We start from the raw sequence: 25865 nt of genomic DNA on the forward strand, positions 1-25865 counted from the left end.
ATGAATCTATACCAGAAAATAAGATCACTGCAGGGTTATACAAACAAACAAACAAACACTTATATATATATATATATAAAGATTTATTTTTGAAAAACATTTGCAGTTTTAAAAAAAAGTCCAAAAAACAGGAGGTCAGCTATATGCGAGTAACAAAATGAAGTGATGCAGCAGCGCAAGAGGACTCCATGTATCTTCCCTTGTGGCTATAACATGGCAGAATATTAAGACAGAACCAAGTGAGATAAAATTTTTTAAAAAAAAGGTATCCGGTTGAGCGGTGACGTGTGTGTGGCCTTTGCATTGATAAGGAATAATGTATTAATTTTTTTGGTACTGGCCAATCAGGTGAAGAGCCTGAAATAACAACTTGAAAGATAAGATGAATCTAAGACAGGAAATACTTCATCACATTGAATACCCTCCAGTTATCTTCAATTAAAAAGCTTCCAATGAAGCAGAGCTCTGCAAAAAAGTGTGTTCTGAAATTGACTGCTTGATGAACCTTAGCAGACGTGTAGACAATCGTTCCAGATTGCTGCAAAGAAATGTTTAAAAAAATAAAAAAGGTAACTTGATTGTCTTATTACTCCATTCATGTCTGGGGTGTAGTTACATTTTGGACACGGGTCACTCGCTCTGCTGCTTGGCTTGTCGTTGGTTGACTAGCTTCCTCAGGTGCTGGCTGATGGCAGATGGCTTCTTGTAGATCATTCGCCGGTCTGCTCCTTTTATGTGAATGTGATTGGCCGACGGGTAGGATTCCTCCAGAAACCTCTTTTGAAGCTTCGCTACCATCTGGTGCATGGGGAATATGATTTACCATGTTATTAGAGCATTGTTCAGTCACTGTACCAGACCTAATGATGCAGCATGAAGTTGTGCAGTTACAGTAAAGGCACTCACTTGGTTTAGGTGTTCTGGCATTTGCATGTCAAAGGAGTCCCCCGTGAGCACGCTCACTGATGTCCTGCTGGAGAGGGGCTTAAACTTTGTTATGTCCCTTTGAAAGAAAAAAAGAAAAACACAGAATAATAATTTTGTTTAATATTTTTGAAGTTCACTTTGAATTCCACATGCAAATGTGCAAAACCATCCAGAAAAATCGGGGGGGGGAGAGCGTCTACATATCTTTACCATACCTTACTTGAGCTGCACTTTCATTCAGAAAGTAATGCTCATCGACAGCAGCACTTTGGTGCGCAGGGTTACTTTGTAGGTATTTCTGTAGGAACAGAAAAAAAAACCCATGAAAGATCAATACAGGCTAACAAAAACAAAGAATTTCCACAGTTATCAGAAATGTACGGCAGCCCTGAGAGGTCAAATGGACTCCAACTTAAGAAAACACCAACAAATAGAAAAACGCTGCCAAAGCACATAAAACACACACACAAACACAGTGGAAATGGAAAAAAAACAGAGAAGGAATAAAGTGAAGGATTGCACTGAGGCACGCTTAAAAGTTCAGAGAGGTCATCGATGTTGTGAGGGAGAAAAGGGCAATGGGAGTTTTAAAATCACGTTTTCCTAACATATTGTGGATACATCTTCGCTGTTTACTGTTAACTTTTCGGTTCTGCACTTTCGTCACGTTATCGTCTCCCCAAAAACTTCAGTTGTGTTTTGTGAGCTTTTGTAGCATTTTTCTCTTTGCTGGTGTTTTCTTAAGTTGGAGCATTTGACCTCTCAGGGCCACCGTACAAAAGAGAACACAAACAAAAAACACGGTTGCTGATGGTCACTATTTAACAAAAACTAAACTAACCATTCAGGTAGATGCGTGCAAACATCCACCGTATCCTTGTTAACCTCATCAAAACTGCACAGGTGAAACATTCTCTCCCCGTTTGAGACTGAAAGCATTTAGTTACTCCAGCCAAACACAGATCTGAACAGACCGTTGATTTCCTCTCAGGCACGCAATAAAAATGGGCAGCACAAGTATCTGATCAACTCTGACATTGGCCAACTTGTGATGGCAAAGAAACTGGGTGATAACATCTGCAATTGTCGCCATGTTGTTCCAGTTTACCTGCCAAAAGTTGCCCAAAGAAGGACAACCTGTGAAACCGGCAGCATGGTCTCAATCAACCGAGGCTCACTGATGTGCAGCAATGTGTGGCTTGTGTGGTTAAATACCACTGCTGAAAGCTCCTATAGAGGGTGCATCTATGAATCGGACAGAACTTAAATGAAGAAACGTGAGATTAACAGAAGACCTAGTTTGTTGTGATGAATCGCATTAAAAAAATGATTTATACATAAAAAGTTCTGTGCAAATTATAAGACACTAAAAGTAAATATCCTTTCGAGAACTCATGTCACTAATGTGCGAACTAATGTTTGTAAAAATACTGTACACTTCACTTCATACAAAGTGCACTTTACAGATAAAAACTAAACCAATCTTCCTGCCTGTGTTTTGCCTTTCACATAATTTTTCACATCAGTTGCAGGACTCCCTATTCTTCCTGTGTTCTTTCTGAATCAATGTTTGGAGTCTTTGTGGTGCTAGTTGATGAATATGATGGCATTGATTTAGGGCTGCACGATTAATCGTTAGAAAATCGCGATCTCGATTCATACTTATGTGCGATCTCATTTCCAAATGACAACGATTTTAAAAAAAAAAAAAAAAAAAAAAAGACGAAGACGACGACGATTGTACCGCATTTTGATCCGGGACGTAATCTGCATGAAAACAAGCGCTCACTCTTCCTGCTCAACAAATGACAAGGGCGGAGCCTTATACCACGTGATACAGAAGCTGTGCCGTGTGATGCTAAAATTAGCAGGGAAAAAACAACGGAGAGCACGTCAGGGATGACGAGAAAGTGACAGGAGAAAATCCGTCCCGGTCAACCACCCAAACATCAATAACGGGAACCTTATACAGCGCTTCCCTATACACGTCGAACTCCAGCACAAGAAATTACGGAGGCTATCACTTATCACCTGACCAAAGATATGGCTCCCATCAACACTGTGCAAAACGAGGGATTTAGGAAAATGATCAACACCCTAGACAAACGCTACACAGTGCCGTCCCGCAACTATTTTTCTATTGTTGCACTACCTGCTCTATACACGCAGCGTCGAGCAACGGTGGAGACGGAATTTCAAGCAGTACAACATTTTGCGGCAACAACAAAACGTGAGACATTTGTTGTTTTTATGTTTATTTATTGTTTTTATGTTCAGTCTCAACTGTTACGAAGTTGATGTGCAGTTAATAAGTGCAATAAATATTTATACTGGAAAAGAAAATCGTGAGAGAATCGTGATCTCAATTCTAAGCAAAAAAAATCGTGATTCTCATTTTATGCAAAATCGTGCAGCCCTAGATTGATTGGAGTTGCATGATGGAAAAAAATTCTGAAGAGTCTTTAGAATAACTTTTGCACAGTAAAAGTAAAAAAAAAAAAAAAAAACTAAATGTGCAGGTACCCATACCCGCTGATGGGTAATTGAGCAATCCCAATTAAAGAATTAACAAGTCAATTTTGGGGGCATGTGAATAACCTTATTCCACAGTCACCTTTTTTACCCGTCTTCACATGCCTCTAATCCCATATCAACTCATACAAACCTTTTATGTTTGTCTAAAAACCCAAGATCCTTGGACAAACAGCTCCATGCACAATGCAATGTCTTTCAGTGAGAACAAAAACGCCCCCAACTTCTTTCTTTCCGCCACAGAAAAATTATATTAGCAGAATAATTTGTAAAAGATGGGAAAAGTAGTGATAACGTTTTCTATAGTAAGCCGATCTGAATGCAGTGAAGGCAGTGTCCATCTCATTCAGCAGAGCAGCTCAGAGAAGGAACAAACTGATAACACTTCTGAAATCTGTCTCTTGTTCTCAGGCTGAAAAAAGTTCACCGCGCTTCAGAATTCACGGGAATTTGCAAAATTGAGCAGAACTCGCCTTTAACTTCATCTGTCACCTGCACGCAATGAAACCAGACACCCTTTGGTGCTTTCATCACTGCGGCAAACAATTCGGGTCCAGTTCAATTAAGCAGCGGTTACATGTACATGCCCTTGAGAAATGGAATGCATGCTATATTGAGTCCGGTGTGTATGTGTGTGTGAGTCTCTGTGTGTACATTATAACCTTCACTAGCCCGTCTAAAAAACCTTTTTCTGTCCTTGGAGAATTCAAGCACAATGATGTCCTTATCTCCTTGGCAACAACTGTAACACTTGAAAAGCTGAAATAGGTCCCTCATCACTGCTGCCATCAAATCGTGGGTGGCTGGCAGCAGAGAACAAGGCGTCTTAACGAACTGTTCTCATTCATCCCCTAGCATACGTCACTGCATCGCACAGACAACTGCAGGAGACAAGTGAGCAGATGTTAGAAAAATGTCACTCAAAGTTCATTAAAGGGTTTTAAAAAAAAAAAAAAAAAAGGAAGCAGGAATTAACTTCTCTCTAATAGTCTGTCTCTAATGTCCCTGACATGACTGTCACGGCCTTTGTTTTTCTGCTAATACAGGCATCAGTGTGTAGAGAGCATTTCTCCGTGCTTTTAAAGATACTGGCTTGTTGTTGTTCATCATCGAAATCCATTACTACCCCCGAGCCTCTGATGTTTTTCAATAGGACGTGGAAATGACTACAGGACTTCATGACAGGCAGAAGTGCCACAGCTGTATGTGTGATTCACAGACAAATCTGAGTATGGATGAATGCAAAATAACCCCTCCTCCCTCCTCTATAGGGGAAAAAAACTCATCTGCAATACACAGCAAAAGACGCTTGTAGCTTTTATTAACAGCGTCTTCCTCACTCACCGTATGACCTGTCAAAAGGCCAGGTTTTACAATATAGCAGGCATCACGAGATGCAGGGCATCACGCATGAGCTCCAGGAGACGGGTTCAATTTTGGTTTATTTAAAATGTCTCGTGTCATATCATGCCAAATTCACAGTCTCTGACATTATGAAGACAAACGCTCCTGCTATCATCACCCACTCGCATCTCTGCTGAGGAGGAGACGCGATTGTTCTCGCATTAGCGCCATCCTGTGGCTGCACGGGAAAAGGTGAGAGGGAAAAGATTTGAATGCCTGAAAGATATAAATTTTTACTGCTGATTTTAATTCAGTTAAAAGAACACGTGCTATAGATGAAAAAGGAGGAGGGGGGAAACTGTATTCAGCATACAAAGATGGCATGTTATGATAGTACCTCTGTACCCTGACCATTAGTTACATACTCCCAAATCCCTTTAAAGTCACACCGGACTCGCTGTGTCACATTCACACAACATTTCAGTGTTTTAATGTTGAGGACGTGCTTCACTGTAGACGCATGTACACTGTATAGTGTGTCAGCCTGACCTGTCGCTGAATGACCTCTTCTGAGACATTCTCGCCTTTCACAGTCGGTTCAATGGCCCCCAGTATGATCAGCATGCGGCTCAGCCCCGTGGCCGCTGAAAACTGCTTGGCTTGGAATGAAGGCACCACCTTACCATACCTGAAAAAAATGACAAGACCTTGAGCAGGAGAACAGCTACGTCTTTTTAAAGTCCTGTGGTAACAGCGTGACAGTAACCGTTAAAGTAGTGTCATGTTTCTGTCCTCCTCATGAACCCAGATTTAATATCCAATTGGGAATATTTCGCTCGTGTATTTGCTAAATGCTACATGACATTAGTTAGCTAGCTTGTTGCAGTAATGTCAGTTCATCGCAGATTATCACATAAAGCAACCGCTTTCTCATGTTAGAAACAATGTTAAAGAGATATGTACAATTTGAAATTCTGTGTTGTGTTCTGTTTAAGTTGGCTTTTTTCTTTGTTCTGTGTTTTTTCTTCCAGGAAAAGGACAAAAGAGCAAAACGAAAAATGATTCAAAAGTTCTTACAGTTGCAGTTAAGGCACTCTGTCAATAAAACAAGCTATAAGCTACATGCTCTGAACTATAAGACAGGTAAGATAAGAAAACTGAATCATGTTTGTGAATAAATGTAATTAACAATTTACAACAGTCACACTTTAAATGAGCGGTCATCCTCAGAGACCTAATGTTCACAGCTGTAAATGAGTGAGATGGTCTTAAACCGTGAAGCAGCACGCTAAGACTCTGAATGGTGCCATGATTGAGAAAGGCCACACGTAACAACTCCAGCGATGTCACACATACTATTTGCTTTTCCTCAAGTCTTTTTCAACCATGAATCTTAAAATTTGTCTTTGAAAACATTTGCCTGGGGAATGAGAAATACTGGGTTTTTTTTCCCTTTTTTAGCAGGTGAGAGAAGTAGAGCTGCAGGATTTTGTAACTCAGGAGCCCCAATCGGTTTCGGCTCACTGGTGCTCTGAATTGACTGGTTTCAGCCTGCAGAGCCCAATCAATAGTGCCACTCGCCACTGCTGCCGCTATTGCCGTGCCCCGCACCCTGCCCCTACATAGAGCACGCACACTGCAGATCTGTACCCCTGCACGGAGAGACACTCCTACCTGTTTCAGTCTGATCTGGATCCGATTTCAGCACTGTTATAGCCCTATCTGTTCCAACATCTGAAACAACTGTGAACAGGTTCTATACATTTTCAGCCCCTGTGTTACACCCAGCTAAGGAACGGTTAAACACTTAAGTATTGATCATTTTACAAATGGAATAATTGCTTTGGGGATTTAAAAAAATAACAGAAATTGTTAATTTTTCAACTGCAAAATATTAAATTATTAAAACAAAGAATAAAAAAAACAAACAAAAGGGCAAATCCAGGTATTCAAGAATGTATGACTATCATATATTTCATGTGTTTTCTGGTTTCTGTGGCTTATCCTCAAAATAGGCTGGAGCAAAGTAGACCAATCACTGAAAAAAGGCATTCTTAGATTGGCAGAAAATGCACAAATCTCATTCATTAGGTCAAATGCGTGTGAATTTAGCTCCCTATGGCTACAAAAGAACTACAATTTGAATTTCATCTGAAATTCTAATTTGGCCAGCACTTCATGTGTGGTTATATGCTTCCCAGCCACTGCAGGGTGACCAATTGGATTCTTTGAGTCCTTTGGCTATTGCAATTTTGGCTTGTAAACCAGGATCAGATATGAAAACAACAACAACAACAACAACAAGTCATTACAATACAGCAACAACTTGTAAATCACAAGATAGCAGGGCCGTAAAGTATAACCCTGCTTTACCTGTATAAAATTAACATCATCTTGTATTTAGTAAGAGTTTAAACTAGCAAGAGAGACCATAACCTGATCAGGAAAATGTCTATTGAGTATTATTGTACAAATATTTAAGGAGAAGGGTTGTTTTCTTTTATGCTGCAGTACACTGAAGGCTGAAGCAAGAAAATTACTGTCATCACATCCAATGAATTTGCTGTCTTGCTGCATCTGAAACACTTGCTTCGAAGTTGAGGGTCTGTGACCGCTCACGGTCCGATTCTGCACTTAGAAAGACTTTGGAGCATCAAGGTGATGAAGTCATCATTTCAGTGTGCATGTAAAGCAAGAAGGTTCTAATCCACCAGCTGGGTGGAGCCATTCCGTGTGTCCTTGTGTTTGCATGGGTTCTCTCCACGTGCTCTAGCTTCCTCCCACAGTCCAAAGACAATCAGTTAGTGGCTTAATTGGTGGCCGCAGGTGTGAATGTGAGTGTGAATGGTTGACCGTCTCTCTGTGTTAGCCCTGTGACAGACGGGTTACCTGCCCAGGGTGTACATTGCCTCTTGGCCTGTGACAGCTGGAAGTCGAACCCCTGACCTAAAGTTCCAAACATCGTGTAGTGTTACCCCCCTACATACACACACACTCTTACACAACCTAACAAAGCCACTAGAATGGCTTTAGACTCTTGACATTTTTGACCTCAGATAAATCAAAAATGTCATCAGCTCTTTTCCACAAATTTACCAATACTTGAATTATAATAGCACGAGGCAGCATTGCTTCAAAGAAACTGCACTTCACAACATGTAGGTTTCCCTTCCATTATCCTGCTCACATCATATCACCAACACAAACATGCACCTTTCATGTGTAAACGAACCTATCTGACCTGTTGTTGATATGCGGTACCCAAAGAACTGTAGCTTGGCATATCGAGCTCTGCTCCAGCAAAGCACATCACCGCTGATTGGTCAGACAAAGCTGATAAATAACAGCAGAGAAAGCACGATCAGCTGCCACCAGCAGCTGTGTAAAGATAACACATCTGCCATATTCACGGTGGAAGAAACGCGCCCTTCAGGTCAATAATGGATACAGACAGAGGGAGAAAAGAAACTACTGCTCTAATTCTCAGTCTTCAGTAGACAGAGAAAACTTTTCAAATCAGACCTCCGGAGAGTGACATTTTGACATTTTCATCTCCCTTTCCACAGTTTTCCCCTGAAGTCATTCTGGCACCACAATTTAGAACTGACTCTTCGACCTGGCTCTTAAGGGACTTCTCATTCTCTGCACATTTTCCACCTGTCACCCTTTTCTTGCCCCTTGGTTCCAAAAATAAAGGGGGTGGGGGGGGAAATCTCCCTATCAGCCTTCCAATTCGAATCTGGTCAAATCATTGCTGGGTCTGGCATTGAACATTATTTCAAGGATTCTCCAGCCACCTGTCCTATTCCCTCCTCTTTTTTCCATTTTTAATTCTGCCCCCGAGTGAGGATTATGCGAAGCAAGGCATGCGTGTCAAAGGGAAATTTAGTGGGTAAAGACAGCCAAGATTGGCGGGATGAATTAAACAGATAACGGGAGGAGACGAAGTGGGGGAACCATGTAGAGCAAAACGCCTCACCGATGTTGGTCATTTCAGAGGGGCTCTTTTTTTTTTTTTCTCCCTTCTCCCCACAGGAGCGAGGAGGCAATATCTAAATTAATAAAGTGATGAAATGAGTTTGTGCCGTGGACTTTCTGCTGTTTGACTTTCCCATCTGGATTAGTGCAGGCTGAATGGACGCTCTGTTACTTTTGTTACAACTGCGCAATTCACTGTCGGAATTTGGCCCAATAGTGATAAGGCTCCCCTCCTCCTCCTCATTACCATCTCATTTCATATGCAGGGCCTCTGTTACCTGAGAGCCTGCTCACACACAAAACACGAACTATTACACGAGCTTCTGCCAACTATTACAATGAGCACAGAACATTTAAACACGGACTATTACAGAGGGCTCACCTAACTATTACGCCGAAGGAAGATTTCTTAAGAAAAAAAAAAAATGGTAGAGACCATTAGAAAAAAGGCAGGCGTATAAACGTGGACGTGCCTTTATCTCTGACTCTTTCAGTGTAGATTAATCAGCCCAGCCTGAATAAACTGTCCTTTTGTATATATTTTGTATGCATCCAAAAAATTTACTAAAACATGGAAATAATATAGAAAATCTAACATTTGATGAAAAACGAGCCAGTACAGGAAGTGCTACTCCTTCAAGGACAGAAAAAAAGTAAGACCTCAGCCCAGTGACATTTTGCCACTTCTTACGTTGTATTTGCGACACATTAAAAAACGAGTGAGGTAACCTTTACATTTTAACCCGACCTTTATAAAACAGACATGCTCCTTGTGTTGTGCAGCACTACTCACATTTAAACTGTTTCCAATATACTTCAATACATAGAAATGAATCACACCTGGACATTTCTACCTTTAACATTCAACATTCGGGTTTTATGTTTGATTCTTATAATGTTTTATCATCTTTTACAGCAAACCTGGACAGTATTTACACTGCCTCACTAGTTCAACCTTTTTCCATAATAGATTTAAATGATTTTTCACTGGAAGTTTCTACACACAATGCCCCATAAGGAGAAAAAAGATTGCTTGAAATGTATTAACAATTTAAAATAGAAATATGACATGCACATAAATATTCACACACCATGCCATGACAAAATTCTCTAGTCTGATGAAACACAGATTGAACACTTTGGCCTGAATGACGAGCGTCGTGTCTTGTGGAAACAAGGCGCTGCTTATCATCTGGCCAACATCATCCTTACAGTAAAGTGTGATGGTGGCAGCATCATGGAGCTAGTCAGGGTTGAGGGAAAGATGATGTACAAAGATAACCTTGATGATAACTCTGGATCTCAGACTGGGGCAAAGGTTCTAACAGGACACCAACCCTAAACATGCAGCCAACATAAAAAAAGAAGTGACCTCTCTGTGAATGTCCTTAAGTGGCCCAGCCAGAGCCCAGACTTAAACCTTATTGAAAAACTCTGGAGAGATCTCAAAATAGTTGTGCACTGACACTCCCCCATCCAGGCTGATGAGAGAGTCTGCAAAGAAGAATAAGAGAAACTGCCAAAAAATAAATAAAAATAGGTGAGCAGGGCTCGTAGCATCATATTTAGAAAGACCTGAGGCTGTAATTGCTGCAACAAAGTACTGAACAAAGGTTATTGATACTGATGTACTGTTTTATATTTTGAAAACATTTGCAAGAACTTCAACCGAACCTTTCCAGTTTGTGTTACGAGGTCTCGTGTGCAGAATTTTAAAGTGAAAAGAAAATTAGATCTATGTTGGAATAAGGCTGTAACATGACTAAATGTTAAACAAGTGAAGTGCTATGAATACTCTCTGGACATACTACACGTTAAAAGAGAGTACACTAGCTTTAGGAAGGTAGGAAATACAACATAAGGATCGGCAGACGTTCACTGACAAAGTAAAAGAATTCCAGCTAGATTTTCTGTTGCTAACCAATTTCATATTAAAGTCCCTTAGCTCCACTTAAATGTGTGTTTTTCCAGAGACATTAGAGCGGGAGAGACAGCACTCAGCAAACACTAATGTATGGGAGAGCTCTTTGAGCCCAAAGAGACAATTAACAACAGCGCAGGGAAAAATCTGAGCATGCAGGCAAACAGCAGAGATTCACGACACTTTCAACGATGTGCTGGCAGATATTTTTACTCATTATTGTTTTAAAGGTGTAGGTCAGAGCACTTACAGTTATTCTCATCTTACTGCATCCATAATGGAAAACTGAGTATGAGATGCTGATTCTGTCCATACTCTGTTTTCAGAACAACTTGTAGAGGTTTTTTTTTTTATATTTTTTATATCTTGATTTTTTTTCCCCCAAATCAGATTTGGCTAGTGATTCTATACATGCAGCTTTGTTGTTATTGTTGTTTATTTCCAGTGCCATTAAGCTCTAAAATTCAAAACGTTCATTTAAATACTGGATTCAATAACTATACAAATAAGTGCCCAGGGGCATTACCAAGATGGTTGCCAGGTTCTGTGACATCCTACTTTTCATTTTGAACGTTTCACCTTTTCTAATGAATAACATATAACAATAATAAAAACACTGTCTTCAATCAGTCCTCAATATCCATGATTTCCTTCCAGCTCTGGAAGCCAGTTCATCTCACTTGATTACCAACCCATCATTTGTACGAGACGCACTTTGAAACCTCGCAAGCAAAACATTTTCTTAAGTGTTAAGAATCCTTCCAAACAGGAAATAAGAGCATAATAACTTGGAATAATTGTCTAAATTAAAAGGAAAAGTTAAACACAGACATGTAATACTGAGCACAACCACAAGGTGCCAGTGTTGCACCACGGTCAGTTCCCTGCCTCCTCCTCCCTGCATCAATACTATAGGTTACACTGGGGTAAATACACAGGGGCCGGGACAGCCCTGTTTCATTAGCGCAGCATAACAACAATAGTTACGCTTACAGTGGTTCTAATTACAATTAACTGGCATTCCTGACTCATCGGGGATTCAGTGAACAGCTGAGTCAGGGAAAGACAGCAGGAAGCTCTTGCCACAGTGGGAGCCATTTCAGAACCACAGTGTGATTCATAATGAATGACACACTTATGAAGCAATGGATGAGAACCCATGCTGTATATGTGAAGAAACTGTGTTGTGTAACTTGACTAGCCTTATTATCATGTCACAAAACATACCCCAAGACATATTTCCTCATATTAAATATAGTCTCTACTCCCTTCCCTTGCTCCCACCATACAGCAGCCCGGGGCTGGGTGGTTTCTGCCAATCACAGCAGAGGATCCCCGAGGAGGTTTTAGAGCAGGGCTGTTCTCCAGTGAGTTATTGAACGCAAACTGACGCTGAAAGCGAATGGGCTCTGAGGGGGCAAGTGGGCATGTCGTCACTGCTGCTGCTGTTTACCAACGAAGGATAAAGGAGACAGGGAGCAAGAGAGCTCAGAGATTACATAACGCCACTTAAAGTATTAAATTACTGCTGTAGCAATCTGAGTATAATTGGAAGGTTTAAATATCACAATAAGGGAAGGGACCATACAGAAGTAGGGGGGAGGAGAGAAAATTCTGTTACGCCTGTAAATTTATCCACTAACGAAGTGCAGGGTGGACGGGATGGAAACACTTGGACTGAACCTGTCTGGCTTATAAATCACGCCAGCAGCAGCTGTGAGCGGCCGAAGGGTCGTCAATCAAAACGACAGTCATACGCTGCCCGTCATGCAGAGCAGGCTCCAGGTGAGCCGCGAAACGTGTCTAACTGCTGCACAACGCGGCACGCTGTGTGGCCAGCAGCGTGTGATGTGCAAATATAGAGTACGTGCATGCATAAATGTTTGTGTTATCATGACTCGGAGTCTGTCTGTGTCCGTGCTTTGTGGAGAATATTAATGAGCAGCGGGATGATGAATGGTGCACAAAGTGTCATTTTCACTTTGGGACTCTTAACTCACTCAGGGTTAGATCCAGGCCCACTGCCACAGCTGTCAGGCCCACACTGAGACACTCTACAGAACAACCTCCTTCATCTTCCTCTTTACATGCATCATGTATTCTAATTTACAGCAACAGAATGCACTGAAAATATGCTGGATTTATACATCACGCGCACATAAACTTGTTGGGACGGTCTCAGATGGAATTCTTCTGTTCTAAACATGATAATAGATTCAAACACCAAAAACTAAAAACACACCTAATAATTAGAAACACTTAAAAGACCTGAGATTGAGAGGAAAGGGATAAAGAGATGTTCAAGCAGTGCTCCTCTGAGGACTGAGTTACACTAAACACAGTAATAGTACATTAAAACGGAGCGTCTGTCAGTCAATCAGCATTCATTAGAAGGACCATCCCATTAGACAAGACCACTCCCCTCCGTTTCTGCTCTCTGAGCAAATATATTCCCAATGGCTTAAATTAGTTTTATATCACACGTGTGCACGCCTGGCTGCAGAAGACAGGAGTGTGTAAAACCACAGCAAAACTCTTGCTTTAAATGCAGCATTGTTAGTGTAATTGTTTTGGTACTTAACACCAACCAATCTGTCTCATTCCAGCTGGAATCTCTGATCATTAAATAGCCATCTAGAGAGTCAGGGCAGTCTGACTATCAGCACAGTTTTCATCCATCATTACAGAGCGAGAGAAAGAGAGGAAATGAGAAAAAACAGACAACATGGACGAACGAGAGGACTGTAACTGAGGCAGAGTTTGTACATTCGGTCTTTCTCAAAGAAATGCTTGCTCAGCAAAAAAATGTATGAGGAGTTAAAAAGAGAAGAATCACCATTTCGATTCTTTACAGATACAATACTTGATTCATAAAACAAAAGAACCAATTTCCTAGTCGAGTGTTTGGATTAAGCTGAAAAAAAAAAACCAAAGCAAAAGGAATGACATGATTGATGGAATAACCTGAGATTGCTCAGAGGATTCAAGGGTGCATGAACTACTAATCACCAGGCTAAAAACGGACGCCAATCAAGTTCAAACTGAACAAAGTGATAGACAGGGGAAAGTTAAGAGACGTAGATAAGAGCTCGAAGCATCATAGTGAATTCCTGTAGATCAAGGATCAGGAAGTCATCATGAAAAAAATGGGAACACACTACTGTTTATGAATGACTGAGAAAGAAAAGATTTGAACTTTTACCTGCCTTGTTGTGTTTTGTTGGATGTGTCTTGTGGTGTGTGTGAGCACATGAAGGACAAATTCTTATAAACCGTGTTGCTGAAACGGCTACAGGAAGTTTGAACTTGAACTCGACGCTGGAGCAAAGGGCAGTTATGCTGTAAGCGGCTACGATTGGCTCTTTGTAAGAGAAACTTTGGTGGCTCATCTTAATGTAATAATATTAAAATCAGGATGCCAGTGGAATTAAACTATAAGCTATTAGACATCTTTAAAAGAAAAGTTTAAAAATTGCTCATCTGAATATTTGTAGCCTTTAAAATAAGCTGCAAGAATTAAGTGCTGTGCGATCTGAAAATGCTTAACATATTATTTACCTATAAATACACCAGTAGTTGATATCGAGGTAGGATTACAGGGATTTGGTATATACAGAGAGGATTGGAATAAATATAGATAAGTAACGCATCTGAAAAAATTAGGACATTTCCAACAAATGGCTGGAAAAGTAAGTTGTACTAAAAGAAAACATCTCGCAACTAATTACTTTAATTGGCAACATGTCAGTCACACGACTGGGTAGCAAAAGAACATCTTAGAGAGGTCAGTTTCAATAACTGCAAAAAAGCATATCTCTAAAATTGTGGAACAATTTCAGAACGGTTTTCTTTGAATATCGCTTCATTGACAGGATATAATATCATCAAAAGATTCAGAAAATCTGGAGAAATCTCAAGGCTGAAAAATGAATACTGAGTGCCCATGATCTTAATGCCCTGACACAGCACTGGATTAAAAATGGACATGATTATGTCATGGAGATCACTACATGGGATCACATCACTGTCAGTAAACGTTCAGTATTCAGACCAATCAGTCATGTAATGCTGCTGTTATGGATTAAATAAAAAATAAAAGATTATCTGATTTTTTTTTCAGTCTATGAAAAAAAGCCTTTATATTCAAAGTCCAGATAAAGCCTCAGAAATGCATTTCACACTCCAATCTATTAACATGCTCACACAAACAGATACTGAGAGATTGGTTTAAATTAAAGAAATAAGGCTCCTTTTTCAAGTGGAAAGACGAAAATGATTCTCTGCTCACACTGGTGAAACAAAAACGGACGGTGCCGAGTGACCCCGACCCGTGGCCGGCTTTTGTGCCGAATGCAATTTGTCCAGACGTACGCCGAGGCTTCTCCTAATCTCAATGATAGACCCTCTGCTTGATTTTTCATCAGGCGGTATTATCTATGCTCGCAAGCAAAGCGACACATGCTGCGATGTCTGCAGCCCAAAATCCCAAGTAAGAAAGCTGACCCTTTACAACAAGTGTGCAAAAGCAAACGCCTACACGCGCACGAACACACACACACGGCATTCTCAGGAGATGGGGCCGATTCATTTTGTAGGATGTAACAGAACTAATTTTGGGAGAGAGCCTCTGTTAATGAGCTGGTCTTTGATGTGTAAATCCTCCAGTCCCAGAGCAAAGCTGATACGGTCTCCCCACAATCCTGCTCAGGTGCAGTCCTGCTCCCTCCTGCATTACTTATCATGTCCACCAAATAATATAAGACCTCATACAGCTAATAAATCTACATCGAAGACGGAGAAGACATGCAAGTTTGTGAAACAAACAAGGTAAAACAAGGAAAATGATGAAGTAACGCAAGAATGTCAGTGGTGTGGTAACGCTGGCGTGAGCAGACTGGTGCTGAACATGCTTTGGGTCTTCGTGCAGTTTCCCTCATTCCTACTTAGTCATCCATGGAAATCAAAGCGCAGATGATGGAGCTGTTTTTTTAAACTGACTAAATGTAAGTCTTTGGAGAAGCAATATATAAATGAAATCAGCCATAGAGTAATTGGATCGTTGCTGCCGTGTCATGTACCCAGTGAAATGAATGCCTATTAATCAGAGGATAATTGAACACATACCCCTGATAAATGGTGCTGCTCCACTTTGAGTCCCGTACAAATTAGGCCATTTTCAGGGATCCATTTCTTATCTGCCTTCACTCATCCTTATACAGGCTGTGGCCTAATACTGGCAGACAGAGCTGTGGTTGCAACGTTTCTTAGGAACAACTAAATAACCTTCCTTTCACCACTGATTTTACCATCCTGTTATTTACATTCTTATGCCATACGCAGTCCTTTACGTCTGCATCTGTTCTAACTGATTTGCCTCTCCTTGCATCCTTTATTAATTATATCTGCACAAAGATATACGAGCAGAATTTTTGCAGAGGGAACGAAGATGTGATAAACATGTTTATTTGCCAATTTAAAACCTTTAATGGTAACTTGTGGTTCTCCAAAGCTCAGTATCAGGCTAGTTTATTTTATGCTAAACCAATGTAGTCCCTCAAAATTATTATTTTTGTACGATACAAATTAATTTTATTGGGGCATAAATCTAGAATTACTTTTGGATAACTGTGAAAAATTACAAGCGAGTTTGATTTTTAATAAGGCCAGAATTTAATTAAGATTTAACTAATCAACTCTGGTGAAAAAAATAAATAAAGAAAAAAAATGTTATTTTTATAAAGCTCATTTCTATTCAGTTATGTTAATGAAAGCGTGTCTAAAGTATAAAATTATGGTGGAAACAATTTATACCAAAGCAACTCTACCACAGTACTCGTAAAAAATCATGGACTTCTTTAATCAAGCTTCAGTGTACACCAATCATCCACATCTGATCACCTCACACAGCTCAACGCTCTGCTGGGAACTTTTTACACTCATAATTCAATTTTGGCAACTGTCAAATCTTTTCATCGCTCCATCAGACTTTTTCTTACTGACTTTCAGTCCAGTTTAGTAATGAGGCCTTTTTTCCTTGTTTCACTTCCTTAAGAATGCAACCTAGGTCTCGAATGAAGTCGAGAGGAGACCGGGCCTTTGCAACCGTGGCACCCAGACTCTGGAATAACCTCCCTGTTCATATTCGTACTGCCGAGTCTATCCAGTCTTTTAAATCACATCTTAAAACTTATCTTTTTACTTTGGCCTTTGATTCTAACTAGTTGGCTGTTTTAGCTTATTGTGTTGTTACCTATTGTTTGTTGTCCTGTTTTATTGTTTGTTTTAATTGTCTCGTGTTTTTACTGACTGTGAAGCACTATGGTCAACACTGTTGTTTTAATATGTGCTATATAAATAAATTTTGATTTGATGATTTGATTTGAAGAATAGCTTCCTGACAGCCACTGAGACCATTTCTGATGAAGCTTCAGTAAACAATAGAAAGATCAACTGAACATCCAGATGAATATCTCAAGGGCTGTGTCATGTCTTTGCTGGATTTTCTTCTATTTCTTAAGTACACAACATTTAGGTTCTGCAGATGGCCCGACATTTCTTTTGTCCTCCACTTGTCCAGTTTCCTCATTATTTTAAGGACACACTGCACACCATGGAAAGATAAGCTGAGTTTTCAGCGAATAGTTCTTTGGGAATCACTGATTGCAAACAGACAGTCTTAATGTTGTTCAAAAATGTTCGAAATGCAAAAAACTGATGCGTTTTACAACAAGCTGGTGTATAGGCTGTTGGGTTCTGTGTTGTCTATTATGTGGACACACCACGCTGGTTCACTCCTTTAGTTAGAACCATTCAATTATGCTTGAATGACCCATTGGTCCATCTGAAGTAGCTTAACAAACAAAAAAATATTTTTTAAATATATTTAATATTTGACTCTGACTTGGACTGTGAGTGAGTGAAAAAGCAGCCAACGTCTAAAGAAAATCTCAGAGACCTTCAGAAAGTCTGAAGAACTATTGTTCAAGACCACGTAAAGAAAACAAAATGCACATAAATATAAATACATTTCAAATCATTTACCAATGAAACAATAATGTCTCTCAGGTTTTGAGCATGAAATTCTGTTTTGTACCTGGTGACAACAAATACACTAAAACTGCACTCTAGAGATTTGTTTATCACGTAGCCATCCCAGTGGCAAAACTGTACATCTGATTAATTCTAATCTCTTCATCAGAGAAATACCTTTTAATAGCTTCACTCCATGCTCCGTACTTGTAAACAAACACAGTTAGCACTGCATACCTGGGACCAACAGTCCTGCTCTGAACTCTTGCTTATCATTAATAACAACCAACCCCCCACTTAACACCTCGCGTATGATAATTAATGCATAATGAGATATATGCTGTGACACTGACTTGACATATATCGCTCGGAGGATTAGAGCAGAGCTATTCCACTGTCTGTCACTCAGTTCCGACCACCACCACAACCCCGGCTTCCCCCTCATCTGTTCCCTGCTCAAGTGAGTGCAATCAGCTAATGAGTTTCTGTGGCCTCCAATTAATCACGCTAATGAGCCCCACCCATTAAAAATAATCAACTGTTCTTGCCATAAATGCCAGTAAGGGAAGAGTTTGACTTGCTAGCGCCTCTGCCTCCCTTCCCCTCATGCTAATCCTCTTTTTTCTTGATACAGTTCCCTTTTTTTCACCTCTTCCCTGCCTCTCGCTTTTTTATCTGCCTCCTCTCTGCCCCTCAGAGCTGTTATCATCCTTCTCGCTCCCTTTTCCACGCTCCTCTTTTCTCAATCTTCTTTCCCACTCTACATCCCTTTCCAGTTTTTGCTTCTTCGACATGTTTCCATCTTCTCTCTCTCTCCTTTGCATCTTTACTTTTTCTTCTTCTTCCGACTCAGTCCTCTGAAGCCTTCCACTACAAACTCACCAGTACTCCTTCCACTTGTTCTCTTCAAAAATGTCCTCTGGGATGGGATCAATCAGCACCAGGTCTGACACTTGCCTGAGGACAACAAAAGGACACACACACACAGTCGGATGAAGAACGACTCATTGACTACTCTTGTCCACTTTACCCTCCTGGCCTGGGAAGTAATGAGCGTGAGATGGATGGCGCCATCTCATTTGTCTTCCTGGAGATTTGTCCCCACAGACAGATGACCACACGCATACACCAGATCCCGAGGTAATATTTCCATTTGGAAAGGTGTCATCCACTCACCACTTCTTAATTTTCTCCCTTAACAGCAGCAACATTGTGCCTGATTGAATCCTAAATCTTTCATCCCTGGTACGGGCTGCTTGTCACGTTAATCACCTCGTTGTCTCTGAAAAGGGTGAGTCATGTGAGATGATGGGACCGTATACTGGGATATATTTTAACATGTGAGGTCAAGAACTCCTAAATCTCTATCAACCAATTTTAAAATGAGCTTTCTTTAAATTTTGCTGAGGACATGAAGGACTCTTAAATAGTAACACACATTTTATTTTTGTCTTATCTTTAGCATGACATTCATTACCACCAGCGCTGTACTTTAAGTCAGTTACTCACACAGTAGGCTGGTGGTGTAGTATGTCTTAATCCACAGTATACAGTCGTCTCTAACATATAGCATGGACAAAGTTGAGGGACTTGCAAGATACAGATTAAAGTTATACATTTTCCAAGTTTTTATTTTGTGTCCCAGGACAAAAAGCTACAGAAGGTGTGATTTAATCAGCCGCTAAAATTCCCCAAAATAAGTCATTTAAATTTGGCCGATATCCCCCTCAAGGACATCTTCTGCCACGCGTCCGGGCACTTTCCAAAGGAGCTGCTCCCTAGAAGCCCCTTTCGAACCATTTTCACTTTGAGGCCTACCCTGCTATTTCACCACGGACCTTAAACGTGGGCTTAAAGCAAACATCCAGCTTCCTTTAGAACTGCAAATTTAATTTAAATTTGTTCGATATCTCCAAATGTCACGCAAAAAGTGATAATGGCTGATGATGAGAGCTGGTTTTCCACAACCCTGAAATTTTCAGGCATGCAGTCTTACTTAAAAGATTTGACTGTATATATTCATCTTTGAAATTGCTGTTAGAAGAGGTTTTATCATAAAATGATAGAGGCAATTTTGTGGATCAAACTAACAGCTGATGACAGAAAGCAGAGGCTTTTACAACAACACCAATTTTTACCCTCCTCTCCCCTCGCCCACCTCTGCTATCATCTACATTCATCATGGTCAATCGTCTTCACAGATTGGGACCAAAACCATTCCAACCATCAGTAAAGAACCATGGCAGAAAGTGTTTTACATCACATTACTGATGCTAATGTTAAGAAAGTTACCTACACGTGTCCATAATCAGGTTTCCTTTAAAGATTTTTAAGAGCACAGTTCAATTAAATTCGTGTACCAATATACACAACTGACAACTGAGGGTTTTTACGTTTTTAGTTATCACGCTTCTTCATCTAAAACAGCAGCTGTGGTGAAAGTGGCCTGGAGATGCACAAGAAGATGATTTTGATCCGCAGACTGTTGAAATTTGCTATTAATGCCGCTTTCTTATGTTATGAAGCAAGTTCAACATAGCCAGGATTTCTTCATGTTAGCTGTGCACACTCATATAAAGGAGTGCTGCTGTCACTATAGCCTGTTCAATGCATTCAGGTCTACTCTCTCCCACTTATGGAGGAGATGTGGAAATCACTTCAGTTTGTGGCCAAATCAAAGTGAAATAAAGTCTGAATATTCCTTTCGACAAATAGCTTCCAAACAGACCGATCAATAGTGAAATGTGATTTTGGTTGCCAATTCATTTTGCAAAGTAAACTCTGTAGAAAATTGGTACCAAACACAATCAGGTACTTTCTTCTGCACCAATTGCATGACTGCATGTATAAAATGCATTCCTTCAGCAGAGAATTCATGTTGTACTTACAGATGATTTCATCCAAAAAACAACAAACTAAATCTAAAGTTTTTAAACAGACCATCCCGCTTCTCCATAATGTAATACTGGCATCACTGTGTTTAATCTGACCAAACTGATGTAACTCTGAGAAAACACTGAGTGGTGTGGGTGGAGGATTAGATGCCAATCCTCATCCAAAATCCTCAGTTTTGGTCTGCAGTACTTACACATCATGAATGTGGGTGTAGAATCTGCTGTTGAGTGCGCCAAGCTCAGAGCCCACCAGGATAAAGGGCCCGACTATCCCAGCAGCCCCCAGAAGCCGGTGCAGATCATCCACCATCCTGGAAGACAGCGACACTCGTGAGCTTCTGCACACAACCAGGATGCACCGCAAACTGGGCCACCATATCTGTTTAGCTAGGTGGCACTGCAGTAATGTCATTAATTTCTAATCTGCTTCCATTATTATTATATTAAGAGGCAAAAATAATCTAAATAAGAGAAAAGGCAAAAGGGTATCAGTTCTATCTTACAATAAAGAATGTAAACAGTTTTAAAAAAAAATCAAATCAGCAGTATCTTTAGTTTTCTGATGTCTAATTTTCCAGATCTGGCACCAAAATAAACAGCACTGCTGAAAAACCCAAATGACAGCATAACGGAGGGGGACTGCTGGCTCGCTTCCACTGCAAAACACCGCAGGAAAAACAATCACCAGCAAACTTAAATCATCAGGGGGAGCATCATCATTACATGAGGCGCAGCGAGAGCCATCTGCTCGTCCCGGGTTTGTTGTGCTAATAAATCAAACCCAAGGTGTCACCCTGAAACGAAGAGATTTCACAAGACTCACAGGGTTAAGGTTAGGGAGTCATCACACCTCTTCAGATATTGAATCCCGGGAAATTGATTGCTTGCACCTCAAACAGGCAGCCGACCACTTCCCCCGGGCTGGACGCCAAACTAAACTAGACTGCTGACCGTCGGCAAATCACGGCTGCTCATTCCTTAGGCAGATTTAAGGCTCGACAAATGCATTACGATGTCAGAGAGAGGATGATTAGAGCCCAATCCTGTGGCTGCGTGACGCAGGGGAGGCCTGGAGTGTGTTCAGCAGGATGTGCACACATCAGTCTCCGGCTAGAACATTAATGAGAAGTCCCAAACAGCTACTTTATCAAAGTAATACTGATTCCCTGTGAATATTTACTCTGCTATGGCAAACGCACCGAGTGAAATCTGCGATGTTATTGTACTGGGGTCTTTGCTTTGTGTCACATCAAGGAAGCAAAATGTTTCTTTTTGGAAACAAAGAGTTAAATGTTCTGGAGAGTGGTTGCATAAATTGTTGTCTAAAAAGGTAAAACCATACCAAACAAACAAAATGCTTTATAAGGATTGTTCTCCTTCACTGCAAGAGACAAAAGAAGGCCCGTTTTTGCTCAGTGGTTAAAATTAATGCCTGACATTGCCTGTTGCCAAGAAACCTTTAAAGGGTTTTCTCTCAGTTTTTTAATAGATAGAAAAGTAGAATATTCCCCATTTTCTGTCTTTCTGTTTTCTTTGATTTACTCAGCAGATAATCATGTGAAAAAGAAAGTATACACAGGACAACTGTGCAGTCCAATGAAAAAGTAAACCCCATGATTCAACATCTTGTAGATCACAGTTCCAAAGAAGTCGGATGAATCGTGATTATTACAGATGAAGAAGATTATTAAAATTTAAGTTCAATTTGAGATTCATAATAGGGAAGAAAGGTGATTTTCAGCATGGCATGGTTGTTGATGATGACAGGTTTTTTTCGTCATAAAATGTTGACTGAGGGGGAAGCTGCAGTGCCCACACAGACATGAGAAGAGAACATGACAACGCCACACAGAAAAGCCCCGGGGAAGATTTAAAACCAGGACTGAGGCGACAGTGCTAACCGGTCTGCTGGGTCAACAAAGTCAGCAGTGCTTGCTTATTCAAACCAAAAAAATAGACATAAATAAAAACATACCAAAGTGAAAGCAACCGCTCTCCTTTCATCTCAGACAGTGTTGTGTCATAACGCTCCTTGCCACAGTCTGCTATTGTTGCTGGAAGCGCGCTTGCCTCGCTTGTCTCTCTCCCATAGCTCCCAGTAGCTAGAGCTTGTCAAGCTGAGTGGCCAGCAGCTTCTTCTGTTTGTTTACCCATTGTGGGTAACACTCTTGTATAATGGGAAACTGATGGGAGGTTAGCGTGCTAGAAAAGCTGCCGCTGTCTCTGCTTTCACTCTGACTGAGATCAGTCACGAGCCTCATCATATCATCATAACAGGTACGTTTTCTTCTACTGAGCACCTCGTCCAACGCGTGTGATGTAGAGCAGAGTAGTGCGAAAAGGTTTTAAATAACTCCTTTAGCATTTTAGCAAGAAGAGAAGATATCAACCGTGGGTTTATAATAAAACGGGCATTCAAAATCCCATATCACTTTCCCTCGTGCGCCGCTGAGAAACAATGACCTGACACCGATACAAACATTACACGAGGTCGCCATAGAAACTGAAAAGGTGCCATTAACACACATTTTAAATGTCACAAATATAGACTGCATATACAAGAATCTTGCAGCTACGATGAGGTCACCCACTGATTTGTAGACTATTGTTTGAAAGGCTTAAATATGGCATTTTGGCTATTTTATCTTTTTTTATTATTATTAATTAATTAATTTATTTATTATTAAACAGATTGCTGGCCCTAACTGAAAAACAGGGGGAAAACAAGCCACTAGGTAAGCAATAAAGCAAGCCAAGCTTTATCATGTATTTTACTCTAAATGGGATAATAATCAACAATCAACATCCTGCTATATTAAATATGACTTGAGACTAGAGGTTGTGACCTCAAACTGATCAGGAAAATGTTTCGTGATGTAATAATTCAAGTGAGAGGTGGAGCACGTTCTCATAAACTTCTATATTACCTGATGTGTTTCACAACCAGAGTTGTCTCTCCCATCACCTACTACAAATAGTGCAGGTTTAGTGCATTTCTGTATTGCGTATGTCTGTCTTCTACATGCCGTCTATAGTTACAACCGCTCAGAGTGACGGTCTCATAAAACAGCACGCTCACCGTCCAGTCGTTGACATGTCCCAAACCTTCTCTGTTCCCGTGGTTTCATTCTGCATCAGCCGCTTGCTGAAGCCCAGGCCCATTCTGTCGTATGTACACACCTGAGCAGCGTGACAAACAAGGACAGCGAGAAGATTTTTTTTTCAGTCACACCAAGCTCACCTTACAGAACAGTCCAGACCTGCCTTATTGCGTTCAAGCGCTTTAAAAATGCATGATGGCTGAGTAGCCCTAAAAAGATCCAGATACAAGCGTAAACATTGCTCTGTATGTTTGTTTTTCTTGTTGTTGCTTATGCAGTCTTTTTTCACTTTATGTGTCAGGCCCTTCCGCAACATGGCTATGACTTCATCTGGGTCACATTTCAGACAAACAACATGGGGCAGGCTGTCAGCCTGGACTTTCTGCCGGCAGAAAGACCAGGCTGACAGAGGCTGGCAGAGATACTGCAAGGGCTGTCCCAGCACGACCCAAACAACAAAAACACAGCCACATTTGTAGTCGCAGATTCTGGGGGAAGTTCACCATGGTGGTCAGAGGGAAAGCCAGTGGGACTGCTGACTGACTGACTCTCAATGTACAGCATATGGCAAAAATGACTAATCTAGATCTATTTAATTCAGATATTTAGAGATATTAAATTCAGTCATATTAATAAAATGCTATAACATTTCACAGTATCATTCAGAACGACACCCATTTAATTCTGTAATGTGAGTGAGTCAAACCCCCACCTTTGTCAGCGATGCAACATTCTCTTGAACGTGAAACCAAACATCTGAGGACATTCCAGTTGGTGCATCCAGTATAACTACAGGAAAACAGACTGATCAGGCAGAGCTTAGCTAAAAAACATAAGCGAGCCAGATACAGAACCATGTGCCAGAAAAAACTAATTGAAAACAAAATACAGGCAGCTTATTACCAACTGGTTTTCCTCGTCCTTTACACAAAAGATGCATCTTTTGACCCAAACCAACATCAACAATCTGGCCATCTGGATGTAAGACATGGGGAAAAAACAGAATCAAAGATTAGGCTTCGCTGAGTGCTTCTCATTCAGCTTTGAGAACTTCATAACTGTTTAAATTACGCAATTAATAAGTAATGACATTACATTTTGCAGAAAAACATAAAATTGATGTTGGCAACAACGTCTTTAGGATGAGTGAACCTTTAGGCAAGAGCATCTGTGCTTCTCTCTGAAGGGAGGCGTAGTTGAGGAACGGAGGGACGAGGATGATCACAAGCAAACACTTCCCAATGTTGACGAGCACGGAGCTGTAAGACACACTGCCTTTGACTTCAGCTTGGCTGGGCCGTCTTTGATCCGGAACCTCATTTATGCAAAGAAGAAAATGTAACGTTGACTGCACACTCACTTCTACATCTCGATTTATAATTAAACACTGAAATGTTTCAAAAGTGTGGAGGTTGGATTTTATTAACCTCAGTCGTAGAGTCAGGCCCAAAAGTGTTACTGCGTAGATCATTTATTCATTCTTTTTTATTTTCCTTTTCTCTTTTTTTTGAGGATCGCTTGCCAATGATTCGTTTGAAAGTAAAATATTCATTAGATAACCCGTAAGTAAGCCGTAAACAAACAAACAAACAAAGCTGTAAATAGTGCAGTTTTGTTTAAGGGGTTTGGCTCCTCTTCTCTTTGGACAAAATAATGGAAAGCTGACAGAAACTGGTTCATGCTCCAAACCACTGTAAGAGCAAATAAATATAAATATCACCAGCAGACATCTACCTAACCGAAAACAAAGTGACACGTTAGCTTGTAGACTCAGTCAGCTAATACTCGCCAGCAGAACTGTCACCTGTAGCCACAAACAGCTTGCTATCGTTACGTTACCTTATTATTAGCAACGGCAGGTTCATTGCCTGATGACGGAGCTTCAGCTCTCCTACGCATTCTGAATGAATGAACTTATTACCAAATGTTGTAATATTCACACTACATGCACAAATGTATTGAATGAATGAAATCAATACAGCAATAGCCTGACTTCCTGGACGGCTTACAGCAGCCGACGAGGGACAAACCGCGCAATGCTCTAAAACGGTAACATTCGTCTCTCTGCTCTCTTTGATGTGCACTGCGATTTGTCAATGTTTGCCTTGCAGTTATTTATGCAAACTCAGTAAACTTATC

The 25865-nt window shown here is 40.6% G+C and overlaps 1 protein-coding gene across 2 annotated transcripts; it reads right to left on the reverse strand.

Moving 5' to 3' along the window:
* Positions 1-66: 66 nt before the first annotated feature.
* si:dkey-122a22.2 lies at positions 67-25744 on the reverse strand. 2 transcript variants are annotated; one of them, XM_005924249.3, is made up of 11 exons: positions 25566-25744; positions 24879-25041; positions 24630-24701; positions 24439-24515; positions 23705-23805; positions 20820-20936; positions 18614-18688; positions 5353-5491; positions 1143-1225; positions 907-1003; positions 67-798 (listed from the first exon to the last, which is right to left on the reverse strand). In XM_005924249.3, the coding sequence occupies exons 1-11, from the start codon at positions 25623-25625 to the stop codon at positions 631-633; spliced, it is 1152 nt and encodes a 383-aa protein (XP_005924311.1). In that variant the 5' UTR covers positions 25626-25744; the 3' UTR covers positions 67-630. The 2 variants fall into 2 exon arrangements, with proteins under 2 accessions (XP_005924311.1, XP_042077829.1); XM_042221895.1 differs by lacking the exon at positions 18614-18688.
* Positions 25745-25865: the final 121 nt, after the last annotated feature.

The sequence above is a fragment of the Haplochromis burtoni genome, unplaced genomic scaffold (assembly GCF_018398535.1).
Source record: "Haplochromis burtoni strain Fernald_Lab_line unplaced genomic scaffold, NCSU_Asbu1 Contig_76, whole genome shotgun sequence".
Taxonomy (NCBI): domain Eukaryota; kingdom Metazoa; phylum Chordata; class Actinopteri; order Cichliformes; family Cichlidae; genus Haplochromis; species Haplochromis burtoni.